Below are 17,191 nucleotides of genomic sequence, written 5' to 3' on the forward strand. Positions count from 1 at the left end.
TGGGTTGCAAATTAGGACATGACTTGGTGACTGAACAAGAAGAAGAAGAAATGGTCCTGGATTCAGAGTGGGTCCTAAATTCAATGACTGATGTCTTCATAAGAGAAAGGTGAAGGAGATTTGGATGCAGACCCATAGATCTACAGGGGAAAAGGCCACTAGATGACAGAGGCAGAAGTTGATGAGTGCTGCAGCTGTAAGCCAAGTGATGCTAAGGATTTCCAGTCATCACCAGAAGCTGGAAGAAGCTAGGAAGGATGAGTCCCCAGAGCCTTGAGAGGGAGCATGGCCCAGGCAACACTTTGATTTCTGACTTCTAGCATCCAGAACTATGAGAGACTAGATGTCTGTCATGTTAAGCTCCCCAATTTGTGATGTTTTGTTATGGCACCTCTGGGGTATCAAGAGAGTATGTGTTACCTATTGCTGTTGTTGTTTCATCCCTAAGTCGTGTCCAACTCTTTGAGACCCCACAGGCTGTAGCCTGCCACGTTCCTCTATCCATGGGATCTCCTAGGCAAGAATATAGGAGAGGGTTGCCATTTGTTTCTCCAGGGGATCTTCCCAGTCTAGGTTCTGAACCTGCACCTCCTGAATTGGCAGGCGGATTCTTCACCACTGAGCCAGCAGGGAAGCCCCATGGTACCAAGTAGACAAGGGTATATGCACATCAGACACGGGCACTTAGACTTCTCAAATTACCTGCAGCAGTAGGGGAAAAGACTAACAAAGGCAAGTAAGGACAAGAGACAGTGAAACAGGGGTGTCACGCTGTCAAGAGAAATACGGCCCACTTGTTTTGTCTGCATTCTTCTCATTTCAAAAAGAAGATACAGAAGATACTGTCCTTCTCAGAAATCTCACTGATACAAAATCATGAGAAATCAAATTTCAAATATCAAAGGAGATTTAGTAACGACCATTACTACTATTAGTCTCTTTTGTTAATATTCAGTTCAATGAAAACAACACAACACAGGATTCATATATTATAAAACCTGTCTCTTAAGGTAATACTTTAACTACTCTTTATTTCTATAAAATTAAATTCACTGGAAAATGAAAGGATGTGAGTCATGACAACTGGACTGTAGTTAATGTCTCATGTGAATTAATAAATTAGATGATAAAGATACAAAGAGAGGCACAGTAATGTATATAGTTCACACTGTTATTTTAATGAAATAGAACATTTAAAAAAATACATTCTTAAATTACCAATTTTTGCAGTTTCTAGAAAAATAATCTATTTACATGGAACAAAATTTATCCCATCTCAGATTCAGTTAAAATGAGAAAGCAATAGCAGTTCTGGGGAAAGATAAGAAAGGGTGATAAATGAGACATATTATAATGCTACCTATGTGGCGTGGGCTGTATTATGAAAACACTCTGCATCTCAGAATCCTCACAGGTAATTTAAAAAGCTAACAAGGTTACTTCTAACTCTAACAAGCCTTCATTCCATGAACTGTATATAAACATAACACTTATTTTACCCACTTCACAACAAAAATGAAGCAGCTTGGATTTACTATGGGTACATTTCTAAATAGTTTTATTTTTAAAAGTGATTTACATATATGAAAATATAACCCTCATACTTTTTTTTAATAAACATTGATTTAATTTTATAGCAATGCATAAAAGTATGGTACTTTGCATAAAAACTGCTGCTGTCAAAGAGTTAATATTCAAATAGGAAAAATGAGACAAGAAATCAACAGCATACAGTAAGTCTAAGTGGTAAAATGAAGATAATAAGTGTAGTATGGAACGCGGAGATATTATTAACAGTTTGGTTAAGGGAATATTATAGAGGATGTCACATTTGAATTGGGCATTTAAGATGGAAAGAAATTAAAATAAGCAAAGAACACTGACAACACCAGATGCTGGCAAGGATGTACAGCAAGAGGAACTTTCATTTACTGCTGGTCGGAAGGCAAAATACAGACACTTTGGAAGACAGTCTGGCAGTTTCTTACAAAACTAAACATACTCTTACCACATAATTCAGCAATTGTGCTCTTTAGTATTAACCCAAATAAACTGTAATTATGTCCATATACATCTGAATGAAAACTGCCCTCTAGAAAGATTGTATGGAATGTTTCATTTCAGTTCAGTTCAGTCACTCAGTCGTGTCCGACTCTTTGCAATCCCATGAACTGCAGCACTCCAGGCCTCCTTGGCCATCACTAACTCCCAGAGTTTACCCAAACTCATGTCCATCGAGTTGGTGATGCCATCCAGCCATCTCATCCTCTGTCGTCCCCTACTCCTCCTGCCCCCAATCCCTCCCAGCATCAGAGTCTTTTCCAATGAGTCAACTCTTCGCATGAGGTGGCCAAAGTACTGGAGTTTCAGCTTTAGCATCATTCCTTCCAAAGAATCCCCAGAACTGATCTCCTTTAGAACAGACTGGTTGGATCTCCTTGCAGTCCAAGGGACTCTCAAGAGTCTTCTCCAACACCACAGTTCAAAAGCATCAATTCTTCAGTGCTCAGCTTTCTTCATAGTCCAACTCTCACATCCATACATGACCACTGAAAAAAACACAGCCTTGACTAGATGGACCTTTGTTGGCAAAGTAATGTCTCTGCTTTTCAATATGCTATATAGGTTGGTCATAACTTTCCTTCTGAGGAGTAAGCATCTTTTAATTTCCTGGCTGAAATCACCATCTGCAGTGATTTGGGAGCCCAAAAAAATAAAGTCTGACACTGTTTCCACTATTTCCCCATCTATTTCCCATGAAGTGATGGGACCAGATGCTATGATCTTAGTTTCCTGAATGTTGAGCTTTAAGCCAACTATTTTACTCTCCTCTTTCACTTTCATCAAGAAGCTTTTTAGTTCCTCTTCACTTTGTGCCATAAGGGTGGTATCATCTGCATATCTGTGATTATTGATATTTCTCCCAGAAATCTTGATTCCAGTTTGTGCTTCTTCCAGCCCAGCGTTTATCATGATGTACTCTGCGTATAAGTTAAATAAGCAGGGTGACAATATACAGCCTTGACGTACTCCTTTTCCTATTTGGAACCAGTCTGTTGTTCCATGTCCAGTTCTAACTGCTGCTTCCTGACCTGCGTATAGGCTTTTCAAGAGGCAGGACAGGTGGTCTGGTATTCCCATCTCTTTCAGAATTTTCCACAGTTTATTGTGAATGGAATGTTTAAGAATGCTTAAATCACTATCTCTTACCAACACTATCATCAGCTTATCAAAGCTTCCCAAGCCCTGGTCTCCAGGCCAGTTGGATGGGGTCTACTTGGGGTGTGCTGTTAAACAGCTGATTCGAGGGCCTCATTTTGCAATTACAAAATTAGAAGCTTTGGGGGATGGAACTCAAAAATGAGAATTTTTAAAAAGTTCCCCCAATATTTATGCATATTAACTTTTGGGGACCACTGAAATGGAGGGAGAATATAGTTCTTTTCAATTAACAGCAATCTTTCCCAAATCTCATCTGATGTTTTTCAAATTAGGAGATGTTACCCATAAGTAGCTTATATCAATTTACTGTGTTTGGTAAGTTTCTTCACTTCATAATGACACAGAATTCACAAAACAGTATTTTAAAAATTATATCCTGGCCCAAGGAGAGTATTGGTTCACAAAACTTTTGTTTCAGGTATAAACACATGTGTGAAGCATATGTGTGTCCACACACGTACGAGGTAGTGAGGGAAAAAAAGGGTTTCTTATGGAAGTGAAAGTGAAAGTCGCTCAGTCGTGTTTGACTCTTTGCGACCCCATGGACTATACAGTCCATGGAATTCTCCAGGCCAGAATACCGGAGTGGGTAGCCTTTCCCTTCTCCAAGGAAAAGAGATCTTCCCAACCCAGGGATCAAACCCAGGTCTCCTGCATTGCAGGCAAATTCTTTACCAGCTGAGCCACAAGGGAAGCCCTTCTTATGGAAGGCCATGCTCTAAAAAATTGGGAAAGGCACTGCCTTCCAGAGCAATAAGGAGCATTCATAGGCAACAGCAGGTTTGAGGAATTCAGTTTTTAACCTCAGGAAGAAGAGTTAGCTATTTGTGATTGGCGATTTTCTTCTATATAGGCCTGACATGAGAAATTAGAAAGTGTATTTTCTAGAAAGTCTACTTTACCTATAGCAAATAATCAGATATGTGACCTGACAAGGCTTATTAAATCCACTGGCTGGTATTTATTATTTATGATTCACTTGGCCACGAATAATATAGTCAGGAAGAAAATGGAATATATGTATAGTGACTTTGAAGCCCAAGATAGGAAGCTGAAAGGCTAGGCAGGTAGAGTTTTCATTTCTTCTTTTAGTTGAAGGTCAGGACATTTAAATAGAAAGGGAGATATGGGAAGTGAAAAACTAGCTATATAGATGATATGGACAAAGCAAACATGAAGGACATGAAGTCAAAATGGGCTTCTGGCAGGGAAAGAAATTTACTTCATCATTAGTCAGAAGAAAAATTTGGTGGGATTTTCATCAGAATGTCAGAGAAGATTTTCACCTGAAATGTGGATAAGTGGAAAAATGTTTCAAATCAGATCCTATGTGAATCACTGTTCAGGGTGAGCTAAATATTTTATAGGAGAAAGTAACCCATGGAAGGGTAAAGGACTACATAAACAGCCAAGGGCATCTATGTATCGTTATGGAGAATATGGGTGATGGTCATTATGAACTTTAGAGGTAAAGAGACGGAGATGAAAACAATGTCATAAGTTTTAACAATGAGGCTCATTTATTTCACAGATACTCAGTCTCTTCTATAATTTAAAGAAGAAAGAAATGGCTTTACCCCCAACAAAATTCTACTTTAGGAAAAGAGGTACCAAATACAAAAAATTATATTAACAAAAAATTATTGCTATCCAAAATGATACAGATAAATTGCAGTGGGAGGAAGAAGAGAGGACTTGGGAAGGAAATCAGGGAAAGCTTTCTGCAAGACGTAGCTTGTTTTGAAATAAGTCTTATAAGAGAAGTTGAATTCAAAAGCACATTTGGAGTGGGATAATGGAGGAGTAAGAAGTGTTTCAGAAACCCAATCCAATGAAGTGGTCAGAGAGTAGCAGTATGCTCCATTACACTGATCTACTTATTTATTATAAACATGTATACTGTCCTAAATATGAGTACAAATACATGAGTAAAAATAAAGAAGTATAGTGAACAACTTTTTTGCAAATAAAGGAAGGATAGATAAATTGATATTTCTGGGGAGGATACTCTATCGTACCTTGCTAAACACAGAAAAGGAAGATGCCGTATCAAAACTTATTGTAAAGCCACACCACAGAGCAGGTAATGAAGAACAAAAATATTAATACAGTGTCTCACCTTGTCAGCAACTGTGTCTCACTTATCTTTCAATAAGCTTTAAAAGAATGAAAAAATAAATGGATGAAACTTTCTAATAAGAGAGCACAGGATATATCCTTGACTAGCTGGATGAGAGAGCACAGACACGGTAAGGAGACAGCATGGACTTTAATCTGGCTGGAATGCTGGAGCATGGAGAAGAACATAATGCTCACCCAGGAGACTGGTGAGAAATCAGCATTTGCAAGTTAGCTTGGCTCTGGTTGGATGACTCGAATCCAGACTTTACCACTTAGACTTTGTACATTTATCAATGGGAAGCCAATGAAGATTTCTGAGAGAGAAGCAATATGATCTAAAAGAACTCAAAGAAAATTAATTTGGTGATAGGTAACAGGTTGGATTTAGAGACACTCTGGGCTAGAGTGAAGGATGTGAGAACTGTCATGGTTGAAATCATGGGAGTAGATAAGGTCCCTTGAAAGAAGTCCAACGACAGAGCTTTAGAGTTTTTCTCACCCAAAAAAAATAAAATAAAATAAAATCCCAAAAGAATAGACAGTACTTGACATTTCCACTTTCTTAACAGCTATTTAATTCTTGTACTTTGGCTTGAAATGGTCTCTCAAATATCAATGGTGACCTAAATTGCTAAATGTAATTTCGTTTCCTTTTCCTCAATATTCATCTTTAACATTCTGAGGTATTTATGCAATTAATCTTTCTTGCTTAACACACTTTCTTTGGATTTTTCACTAGAGGCTCACCTATCTCTCAAATCAATATTTTCATGTTTTTTTGGTCTGTTCTTTCTACTTCTCCCCACAGTTATATGTTGGTGTTTTTCAAGGTCTTACTCTTGACCCTTTTCTTTTCTCATTGTAAGTCACTTTATTTCTTTTATCCATTGTGGGTGAGCTAAATCTCTATATGCATGATCTAAATCATCCTCTATAAGCTGCAACTGCTCTTCTTAACCACAGTTTCTTCATTTCAGCTTATATTCCAATTCTCTTGAGGATGCAATTTGTATAAGTAATCACCTAACTGACACCAAAATTACATTTTTCTTTAAATGTCACAATTTCATAGTCACAGTCTAAAAAAAGTCCCCTTCCTCTTTCTCCCTCTTAAATGAGTTAGAATTCTTGTTGATTCTTTGTTCACATACACTCATCCCATCCTTTAACCTGTTTGTATTGTTTCTACCTCTGTTTATATCCTTACTATTTTATACTTCACAACTAGACCCAATTGCCAAACCATGTACGGTGTTTGGAGGTACACAACATTATATTTTGGAATTGAGGTATGAAATATAATAACTCCCATATCACTGTCCTTATGTTCCTATCTTCATCTGTCTATCTACCTACCCTCTTCATAGAGTCAGAGTGATCTTACTAAAATATAAATCTGGTGATGTCATATCCATGTACATCCTTCAAAATGCTTAATTAACATGAAAGACTGGCCAGCTAATTCATTTGCTGTTTATTAACTGATCACATGCTGTTCACTATAATCATACATGTCTTTCACAATTCTACTCTATCCCTCCCTGCTCCTCCTCTTTGTTTGCCTGGGTTCTTGCTAAGGGGATCCGGGGTAAGCACATGACCCAGATCTGACCACTCATAAACAACTTTCTCTTGGCCACAGCAACTGGCTCCCAGAATGACAGCCAACTGAGTTAAGGCAGAGTCTCCAGGGAACTTTTGCTATGACTTCTGGGAAAGCGGCACCTTACCACTGGCATTGTATGGCTTGTAGAAAAAGACCGATGGGAGACAGGGATGGTCATCACTGCTACCACTTGGGAGAAATCTGTCTGAGAAACAGAAGAATGGAAAAGGGATGAAAGCAGATTCCTGACAACAGACCTGCACTGGCCTTTTGGGTTACATGAGTCCATGGAAGTTCTTTTCATTTTGTTTAAACCAGTTTGAGGCTATCTTCCTTTTGCTGCAACTGAAAGCATCCTACTGACAAGACCTACTCTAACAAGTCTCTGTTGACCTTCTAATCTGCTTTATTCCTCTTTATTCTGTGTTTCACACTGCTGCTTCTCCTCTTCAAGCAGCATATATTTGGTCATAGAGGCAGATGAAAACTGAAGCCTTTCAACAACCAAAGGAGATATTTTGTATCTTTGGCAAAATCCAAAGTTGATTTGCTATAATAAAGCTCTCCATTGAGACGTAATGAGTAAGGAAGTGGTTCAGTTCTGTTCAGTCACTCAGTCGTGTCCGCCTCTTTGCAACCCTGTGAACCGCAGCACGCCAGGCCTCTCTGTCCATCACCAACTCCCGAAGCTTGCTCAAAATCATGTCCATCAAGTTGGTGATGCCATCCAGCCATCTCAATCCTCGGTCATCCCATTCTCCTCCTGCCCTCAATCCTTCCCAGAATCAGGGTCTTTTCAAATGAGTCAGTTCTTCTCATCAGGTGGCCAAAGTATTCGAGTTTCAGCTTCAGCATCAGTCCTTCCAATGAATATTCAAGACTGATTTCCTTTAGGATGGACTGGTTGGAGTGGAGGTGGAGTGAAATCAATATAAATGTGACGGATTCTCAAGTCTTTCTTGAAAAATTCAAGTTTATAAAAGAAACCAGGACAGAGATCAAACTTCCAACATCTGTTGGATCATCTGTTGGAAAAGGAATCAGATTAAATTGCCAACATCCACTGGATCATAGAAAAAGCAGTGGAATTCCAGAAAAACATCTACTTCTGCTTCATTGACTACACTAAAGCCTTTGACTGTGTGGATCACAAAACACTGTGGAAAATTCTAAAAGAGACAGGAATACCAGATCACCTTTCCTGAGAAACCTCTATGCAGGTCAAGAACCAACGGTTAGAACCAGATATGGAATGATGGACTGGTTTCAAATTAGGAGAGGAGTACACCAAGACTGTATACTGTCACCCTGCTAATTTAACTTATATGCAGAGTGCATCATGTGAAATGTCAGGCTGAATTAATCACAAGTCAGAATCAAGACTGCTGGGAGAAATATCAAAAATATCAGATATGGAGATGATACCACCATAACAGTAGAAAGTGAAGAGGAACTAAACAGTCTCTTGATGAGGGGGAAAGAGGAAAATGAAAGAGCTGGCTTAAAACTCAACATTCAAAAAACTAAGATCATGGCATCCAGTCCCATCACTTCATCATAAATAGATGGGGGAAAAAATGTAAACAGTGGCAGATTTTATTTTCTTGAGCTCCAAAATCACTGCAGGTGGTGACTGCAGCCATGAAATTAAAAGATGCTTGCTCCTTGGAAGAAAAGCTATGGCAAACCTAGACAATGTATTAAAAAGCAGAGACATCACTTTGCTAACAAAGGTTGGTATAGTCAAACCTGAGGGACAGGGAGGCCTGGTGTGCTGCAATTCATGGGGTCGCAAAGAGTCAGACACGACTGAGCGACTGATCTGATCTGATCTGATGGTTTTTCCAGTAGTCATGTATGCATGTGAGAGCTGGACCATAAAGAAGGCTGAGCACCAGAGAATTGATGCTTTCAAACTGTGGTGCTAGAGAAGACTCTTGGGAGTCCCTTGGACAGCAAGGAGATCAAACCTGTCAATCCTAAAGGAAATCAACCCTGAATATTCATTGGAAGGCTTGCTTGCTGAAGCTGAAGCTCTAATACTTTGGCCACCTGATGCAAAGAGATGACTCACTGGAGAAGACCCTGATGCTGGGAAAGATTGAGGGCAGGAGGAGAAGGGGACAGTAGAGGATGAGAAGGTTGGATGGCTTCACCGACTCAATGTACATGAGTATGAGCAAACTCTGCGAGGTAGTGAAGGACAGGGAAGCCTGGCTTGCTGCAGTCTGTGGATTACAGAGAGTCAGACACAACTGAGTGACTGAACAACAACTCAAGTATTTCTTGAAAAATTCAAGTTTATAAAAGAAAACACAGGACAATACCTCCTCTGCTTTCAACAGACTTCTTCCTACAGTTTGAGTTACAGGTTGTACTACTCAATCCTGCAGAAAGCAAGGGCATGCCTCCAAAAGTAGAATATTAGAGCACCACAGGAAAGCTAACAGGAATGGGAAGATGGGGCTTCTTTTTCTTTTTTTCCAGCTAGAAAATTCTACCCTTCTTAACCATGGTATTAGTCAGATGCTAAATGTGACCAGTTCTAGGATGCCTCTGGAGAAGACTAAATTTAGCTTCATTCTACCTAAATCCATTGAGAAATTTGTGAACAAGCATACTTGAAAACAAATCCAGATTTAACTTTTGGTCACAAAGAGACCAGAATTAATATTTACAACGTGTTACTAAATTCCCCTCCTCTGGTCATCCCCTAATATCCATGTTCCTATTTCTTTTTACTGGCCCTGAATCCATCTAAGCCCACTCATACAGACCCTTCCTGTTTCCAGCTGTCCTGGCCTAACCCTGATGTGATGTAAATAGCGTTAAACCACCCAGCCGTGTTTGAGTAGTTGGAAGTCCATTCATTTTTTTTAAAGAATAAATTGAACATTTTTTTTTTAATGGTGGCATCTCACTTTTCTCAAAAGGCAGAAGTCTATCTTGGCCTTATATTTGATGGCCGTTTTACATGGAGATTAATATTCTTTTAGGGATATGTCACAAAGAAGTACCTGCACTTGATGCATGATTTATACACATAATTCCAATTAATACTAGAGAGAAAGAAGTGAAAAGTGAAAATGTTAGTCACTCAGTCGTGTCTGACTCTTTGCAACCCGAAGGACTGTAGCCTGCCAGGCTCCTGTCCATGGAATTCTCCAGGCAAGAATACTAGAGTGCATAGCTATTCCCTTCTCCAGGGGACCTTCATGACCCAGAGATTGAACCCAGGCCTCCCGCATTACAGGCAGATTCTTTACCATCTGAGCCACCAGGGAAGCCCAATGCTAGAGAACAAACATGTAAAAATCTTTATGGATGGAAGGGAATGGGAAAGAGAAGCTTGAAACTCTTTGAAGTGAGGCAGCCAGTGGTCAGTTTTGAGCAACAAGTAAAGAAACGGAAATGACTGAGCGACTGAACTGAATCTTTTGTAACCAAAAAAAAAAAAAAAAAAAAAAAAGAGAGAGAGAGAAAAAACTAACATGTTAGTTTAGGTGACATGTATTGATGTTAGGCGAGACTATAAAATGTTCCTTTAAAAATCCTTTTTGAAGACAAGGATTCTTGAGTAAATCAATTTTAAGCTGAAAGTCACACTGAATATCCATCCTGTCTCCTGTTACTGTGTATACTTTAAATTTTCAAAAGCTATCACCAAAGCAGAGTACTTTAGATTGATAATTTAGATCTTCTAGGAACATGGAGAAAAAAATTAAAAGTTAATTGGTTTTTAATTCATCTAGTACAAGCCTGAAAAAGGTAATTTGTCATTTTTGATCTGACATTGTTTATGGGCATGGCAACTATATAAGAATTATGGTAAGGGATATAGAAATGATAGAGGAAATTGGTTTTGAGTATTCTTAGGTTTCGAATCAACGTTCTTTTGTTGTTGTTGTTTGAAAGCTTTATTGCCCTATTCATAGTTATGCTTGTCAGCAAATTTCCTTTGGCTACATTCAAAAGGCAGCTGTTCATCCACAGTCCCTGATGAATCAAGAATTTATCAAAGCCAATTCTTGGCCCAGTGACATGATCTGATTGCTAGAAAAGCTGCCAGTCTCCCCCTTTGCAGAGACTCACAATTGTCAACTGGATCCAAGCAGGTTGCATATTTATTTTTAAATTATCTATTACTATATTCCAATGACAACACTTTAAAGTGGGATAATCACGTTGAGATGTGAAGGTTCAGAGCAACTAATGATGCAATTTTTTAAAAGATCTCCATAGATATATAACGCCTGAGTAATGAGCATGTGCTTGCTCAGTTGAGTCCGACTCTTTGTGACCCCATGGACTGTAGCCAGCCAGCTCCTCTGTCCATAGAATTCTCCAGGCAAGAACAGTGGAGTGGGTTGCCATTTCCTACTCCAGGAGGTCTTCCTGACCCAGGGATTGAATTCATATCTCCTGTGTCTCCTCCATTGGTGAGCAGATTTTTTACCACCGTGCCACCTGGGCAATCTACAGAAACTCTGTAACATTTGAAATTCAGAATGATGCAGATTCTTCTCTAAAGATGACAATAGGTATAATATATGTGGTGCCCTTGTGAGTAGAATATGTATAGTTGATCAAGCGACTGACAAAGCCTGGCTCATTCAGCACACCGAGTTGTTTTGATATGGGAATACCATGGGTGAAATCATATTACCTATAAAGATTTTCTACCACCCTTGAGGAGGATTGCTTCCAAAGTAATGCTTGAAGCTACAGAGTGAGACTGCTGAAACAGGTCAGAGAGCAGCTAGACTATACAAAACTTTCCATGTTTCCATGTTAACTGAGCAACATGAACATAAAGTGCAAATATGGCCTGTGACTACCTGAGGAAATGAATTTAGAGAGGCACTGGATACGATATTGTGACAAGTCTTAAAATGATTTCTGTTCAGTTCAGTTCAGTTCAGTCACTCAGTCATGTCTGACTCTTTGCAACCCCATGGACTGCAGCACGCCAGGCCTCCCTGTCCATCACCAACTCCCGGAGTTTATTCAAACTCATGTCCATTGAGTCAGTGATGCCATCCAACCATCTCATCCTCTGTCATCCCCTTCTTTTTTGCCTTCAATCTTTCCCAGCATCAGGGTCTTTTCCAATGAGTCAGTTCTTCGCACCAGGCAGCCAAAGTATTGGAGTTTCAGCTTCAGCATCAGTCTTCCAATGAATATTCAGGACTGATTTCCTTTAGGATGAACTGGTTGGATTTCCTTGCAGTCCAAGAGACTCCCAAGAGTCTTCTCCAACACCACAGTTCAAAAGCATCAATTCTTCAGTGCTCAGCTTTCTTTATAGTCCAACTCTCATATCCATACATGACTACTGGAAAAACCAAAGCCTTGACTAGATGGACCTTTGTTGGCAAGTAATGTCTCTGCTTTTGAATATGCTGTTTAGATTGGTCAAAACTTTTCTTCCAAGGAGTAAGCCTCTTTTAATTTCATGGCTGCAGTCACCATCTGCAGTGATTTTGGAGCCCCCAAAATAAAGTCTGTCACTGTTTCCACTGTTTCCCCATCTATTTGCCATGAAGTAATGGGACTGGATGCCATGATCTGTTTTCTGAGTGTTGAGTTTTAAGCCAATTTCACTTTCCTCTTTCACTTTCATCAAGAGGCTCTTTAGTTCTTTGCTTTCTGCCGTAAGGGTGGTGTCATCTGCATATCTGAGGTTATTGATATTTCTCCTGGCAATCTTGATTCCAGTTTGTGCTTCATCTAGCCCTGCGTTTCTCATGATGTACTCTGCATATAAGTTAAATAAGCAGGGTGACAATATACAGCCTTGACGTACTCCTTTCCCTATTAGGAACCAGTCTGTTGTCCCACATCCAGTTCTAACTGTTGCTTCCTTACCTGCATACAGATTTATCAAGAGGCAGGTCACATGGTCTGGTATTCCCATCTCTTTCAGAATTTTCCACAGGTTATGGTGATCCACACAGCCAAAGGCTTTGGCTTAGTCAATGAAGCAGAAATAGATGTTTTTCTGGAACTCCCATGCTTTCTCGATGATCCAGCCAATGTTGGCACCAGAAACATTTGTTAAATGAAGAAGGATATGCATGCCCTGGTACACAAGTAGAAAACCCCAGCGACTCTACCATCATTTCTGGCTTTCCTTCATGTAACAATCCTGAGAGATGTCTATTAATTCCCCAGTTTACTCAGCTCAGAGATCTACCACTTTAAAAATTTGAAATTGTTCTAAATGTAATGAAAAGCACTTGGTGATCTAAATAATTATGGTACTACCACTGAGACGTGATGGTGAAATTTATATTTTCACTAATAGAACAGGACACTCATCTATTACGATGGAAACTACTGAATCCTGTATGTATTTCATTAGTAATATCTGCTTTTTAAAAATTCATGTAAAACTATTCTAAGTAACAATGGCACTCACTTTCCGAGTCAGATGGGCAATTACATGACAAACTGGCAGTATTTATGATTCCTTAATTATGATGGTGGATTCTCATGAGCCATGTCCCTTATCAGGTGGTTTGAGAGGTCTTTTACTGAAACGCAACACAAAACTTGCCTGGAACCTAGACCCTTTTGACGTCAATGTTCCCAGGGCCAGACAGTGTATGCTGTGTTATCAGAGACCGTGGATTCGAGGTATATGATGCTTATATCATATCAAATGCTTATAAACGGATGGGGAGGTCTTTTATGCACACTAAAGATACCATGAATTATCAAAATTGTAACATCTTCAATCTCTTAGTACTTTATTGTCCTCTCTTCTTTGCTAGTATACTCTAAATCCCTTGAAGATAGAACAGAATTTGGCTTCGAGATATGAAGAAAGCGGTTTAAATAAGAGGATGGGGCTCACAGCACTTCAAATACTTAGCTTATATTCTGTCATTGCAAATTTTAAAATCCTCAGTGTGTACAAACCACCTGAATTACTGCCAACTTAACATATGTTAAAATATTATTTGCTTATTGTATCATATCAATTAGTTCAGAGACACAAACACAGTAACTGACACCCATATAACAACTCTCAGTCCTGAACGAGTTATGTGCCATTTCTACATGAGACACACTTGGCCAAGTATAGAGAACATGAAATTAGTTCATCTATCAGATTTTGTGATTGCAGAGATAAAGCCAGAAGAGGCCATCACAAACATAAATTTAGCCGACATCAGACTTAGGTATAGACATGTGTTAAACAGCAATTTAAAAGCATTAACAGATCACTGTCATGTTGACTAGAAGGCTTTCTTAACAATTGCTAAATGCTTGTTATTTTTAGGTATTATGCGAAATACAGTTAAACTTAACAGCCTTAGGCAGTATATGCTATTATTTTTATCCACGAGAGGAAACCAAGGTTCAGGAATGATATATAACATTGCCAAAACCACATAAAAAATGGTAAATCAGAGCCTAATTTTTTAGCCCTTTGGCTATCTTGCAACCCTAGCACATTTTCCTTAAACATATACCCTGAAATATATAAAAATGTTTCATCTAAATTCACATTTTACCTGAAAAAAGTTTGACCGCAAATCTTTAGCTATTTCTTTGGTTGGAAAAAATAAAATCCATTTGCTTGTCCACTGATAAGACCCCTCCTATCTTTCTACAGAAAGCACATGCACCAACATCTGTGCAACCACCAGCCCTCCCTGCAACCCGATGTTGACTTGTCTAAGCCACTTGGTTTTCCAGTGGTTTCTGGAATTCCTTTGTGTTAGACTCTTAATTTGAGAGCCTTTGCACAGCCCAGGAGGAAATCTGAACGCAGGGATGTCTCTCAGTATAATATCATACTGCCAAGTGGCACCTGGCTGATACAACATGGCTGTTATTGTCACTGGTCATTCTTCATCTTGCCGTGACATTGTCTGATAAACCTCTTGGATCCTTCTTACGAAAACAAAACCAAACCAAACCTGTTTTAAAGCACTGTTGACTGTGGAGCAGAAGAGGAAAGACTGATGCTATAGTTCTGTCTGGCAGGGGGGCACTTTTTACTTAATCCACTCTTTATAATACTTCCTGGTTCCATTCTGGGACTATGGAAAAATCAGTGCCATCATTATTCGGTTTCCTCAGAAACTAAAGGAAAAAAATGGACTCAGGTAAAAACAAATTACCTGGGGTCAAGCTCACGACAAATTCAGTATTAGATAGTGGAGAAAGTGTGTACCAAGTTATGAATTTTGCACAACAGCCCTTGGCATGATGGTATTCAGTCGCAATATGAACTTACAGAGGAAGATTCACATCAAAACATTTTGATGTGAAAATGGCTTGGATAAAATCATGATCAAAACCAGCATAGTGCTAAACACCAAGCAAGGTTCAGTGGAGGCTAAACTGCTGAATGAAAGTTCATTTGCATGAACTCAGACTTGGTCACCCAATGAAACAGAAATATGGGGTTAAAGAAATATAACTAGTAAGTATTGAAAAGCAGGTTTCCCAGGTGGCGCAGTGGTAAAGAATCTGCCTACCAATGCAGGAGACCTAGGTTCAGTCCCTGGGTCTGCAAGATCCCCTGGAGTAGGAAATGGTAACCCACTGCACTATTCTCCCCTGGAAAATTCCATGGAGAAAGGAGCCTGACTGCTACAGTCCATGGGGTCACAAAGAGCTGGACATGACTGAGCGCAGAACACAGCACAAGTATTATAAAAGGAACATTAAACGAAAAGTGCTTCCCCACAGGACAAAGCGACAGCATCAGTGTTTCTTCCTCTTCCGGTCCACTGTCGACAGTGCTATGGCTTTATTTCCATCTGTTTAAAACTAGCGTGTACTGGTTTGTTATGCTAATATTTGCCATCGCTAGGATCAACCCTAGTTCTTAAAGCCAGCCTCAGTATACTTCAAAGACAGGAGAGACCTTGGACAACCAGAGAGGAAGTCAGAAATTTTTCTGCCGAATGGTCCAAGGTCATGAATCTATTTTAATAGGAGATGTGTTTTGCTTATGATAGGGACTAAACTGAAGTCTCTGAAGAATAACAACAAAAATAGTGCAAATTGTTTTCAAAGGGAATATTTATACAATTGAAAGACCACATTGTTTGCAAGAACTTCAGACGTACTTGTTACCTAGATACATATAAATAAACTGTAAATACAGGACAACATTGTCCCTTGAAAAGGTACTGTGAAATTATAATTCTTCTTTTCATTAAAGAACGTTTTTGCTGGGCAGTTTGACTTCAAATAAATATATATATTAAGCGATATAAGTACATTTTTCCAAAATGCTTTATGCTTTATAATTCAAATTTTTCACTAATGTTGCCTCTCAACTCCAACTAATGAGATTTAAGAAGTGATCAGAATAACCAACAAAACATGAATTCAAAGTGTTGGGAAGGGTGGATGAAATTGCTTAATGAACTAAAGAACATCAATTGCTTAATTATACAGAGTACATTGGGCTGAAACAATATCACTCAGTTTCTATTAAATTTTCCATCAGCAGAGATAGAAGCTTTCCGGCTGCTTAGACAAATGCTTTTTCCGGATTTGGTACTACTACAAGATTTTTAGATATGATTAACTTGATCTGAGCTGAACACATGAGAAACAGCAGTGACAACATTTCAAACAACCCCAGCTTCAGAGGATAACATTTGTTGAACATTCAATAATTAACTAAGTAATTAATGGAAATATACATCATTTGTACACACTAAAATATTTCAGAAAGTTGGTCTAAACAGTTTATGTCATGGAAGGTAGCTGACTTCTGTGTTTTATGGTAGAGACTATATTTCTGTTTGGAATACAAAATATTAAGCATACAAGTCTAAAATTAAATTTATACCTAAAATATAAGCAGTCTCTACAGAGATGGTTATTTTACTATCTTTTCTAATTAATGACTATATATAATTTTTTTTTAATTATTCTCTTTAGATCAGATCAGATCAGTTGCTCAGTCGTGTCCGACTCTTTGCGACCCCATGAATCGCAGCACGCCAAGCCTCCCTGTCCATCACCAACTCCCGGAGTTCACTCAGACTCATGTCCATCAAGTCAGTGATGCCATCCAGCCATCTCATTCTCTGTTGTCCCCTTCTCCTCGTGCCCCCAATCCCTCCCCAGCAGCAGAGTCTTTTCCAATGAGTCAACTCTTCGCATGAGGTGGCCAAAGTACTGGAGTTTCAGCTTTAGCATCATTCCTTCCAAAGAAATCCCAAGGCTGATCTCCTTCAGAATGGACTGGTTGGATCTCCTTGC

At 39.0% G+C, this 17,191-nt stretch overlaps 1 protein-coding gene across 16 annotated transcripts in view; it reads right to left on the minus strand.

Moving 5' to 3' along the window:
- CEP128 (centrosomal protein 128) overlaps positions 1–17,191 on the minus strand; it is a 605,049-nt gene that overhangs the window by 173,418 nt on the left and 414,440 nt on the right. Inside the window, exon 20 of one of the 16 annotated variants that reach the window (XM_055538805.1) lies at positions 1,158–2,549. The exons of the other annotated variants lie outside the window; for them this stretch is intronic. Within the exon in view, the coding sequence (XP_055394780.1) occupies positions 2,500–2,549 (50 nt within the window). The 3' untranslated portion in view covers positions 1,158–2,499. Of the gene's footprint in view, positions 1–1,157; positions 2,550–17,191 lie in introns of those variants that run through there. 16 annotated transcript variants of the gene reach the window in all.

The sequence above is a fragment of the Bubalus kerabau genome, chromosome 10, assembly GCF_029407905.1.
Source record: "Bubalus kerabau isolate K-KA32 ecotype Philippines breed swamp buffalo chromosome 10, PCC_UOA_SB_1v2, whole genome shotgun sequence".
NCBI lineage: Eukaryota > Metazoa > Chordata > Mammalia > Artiodactyla > Bovidae > Bubalus > Bubalus kerabau.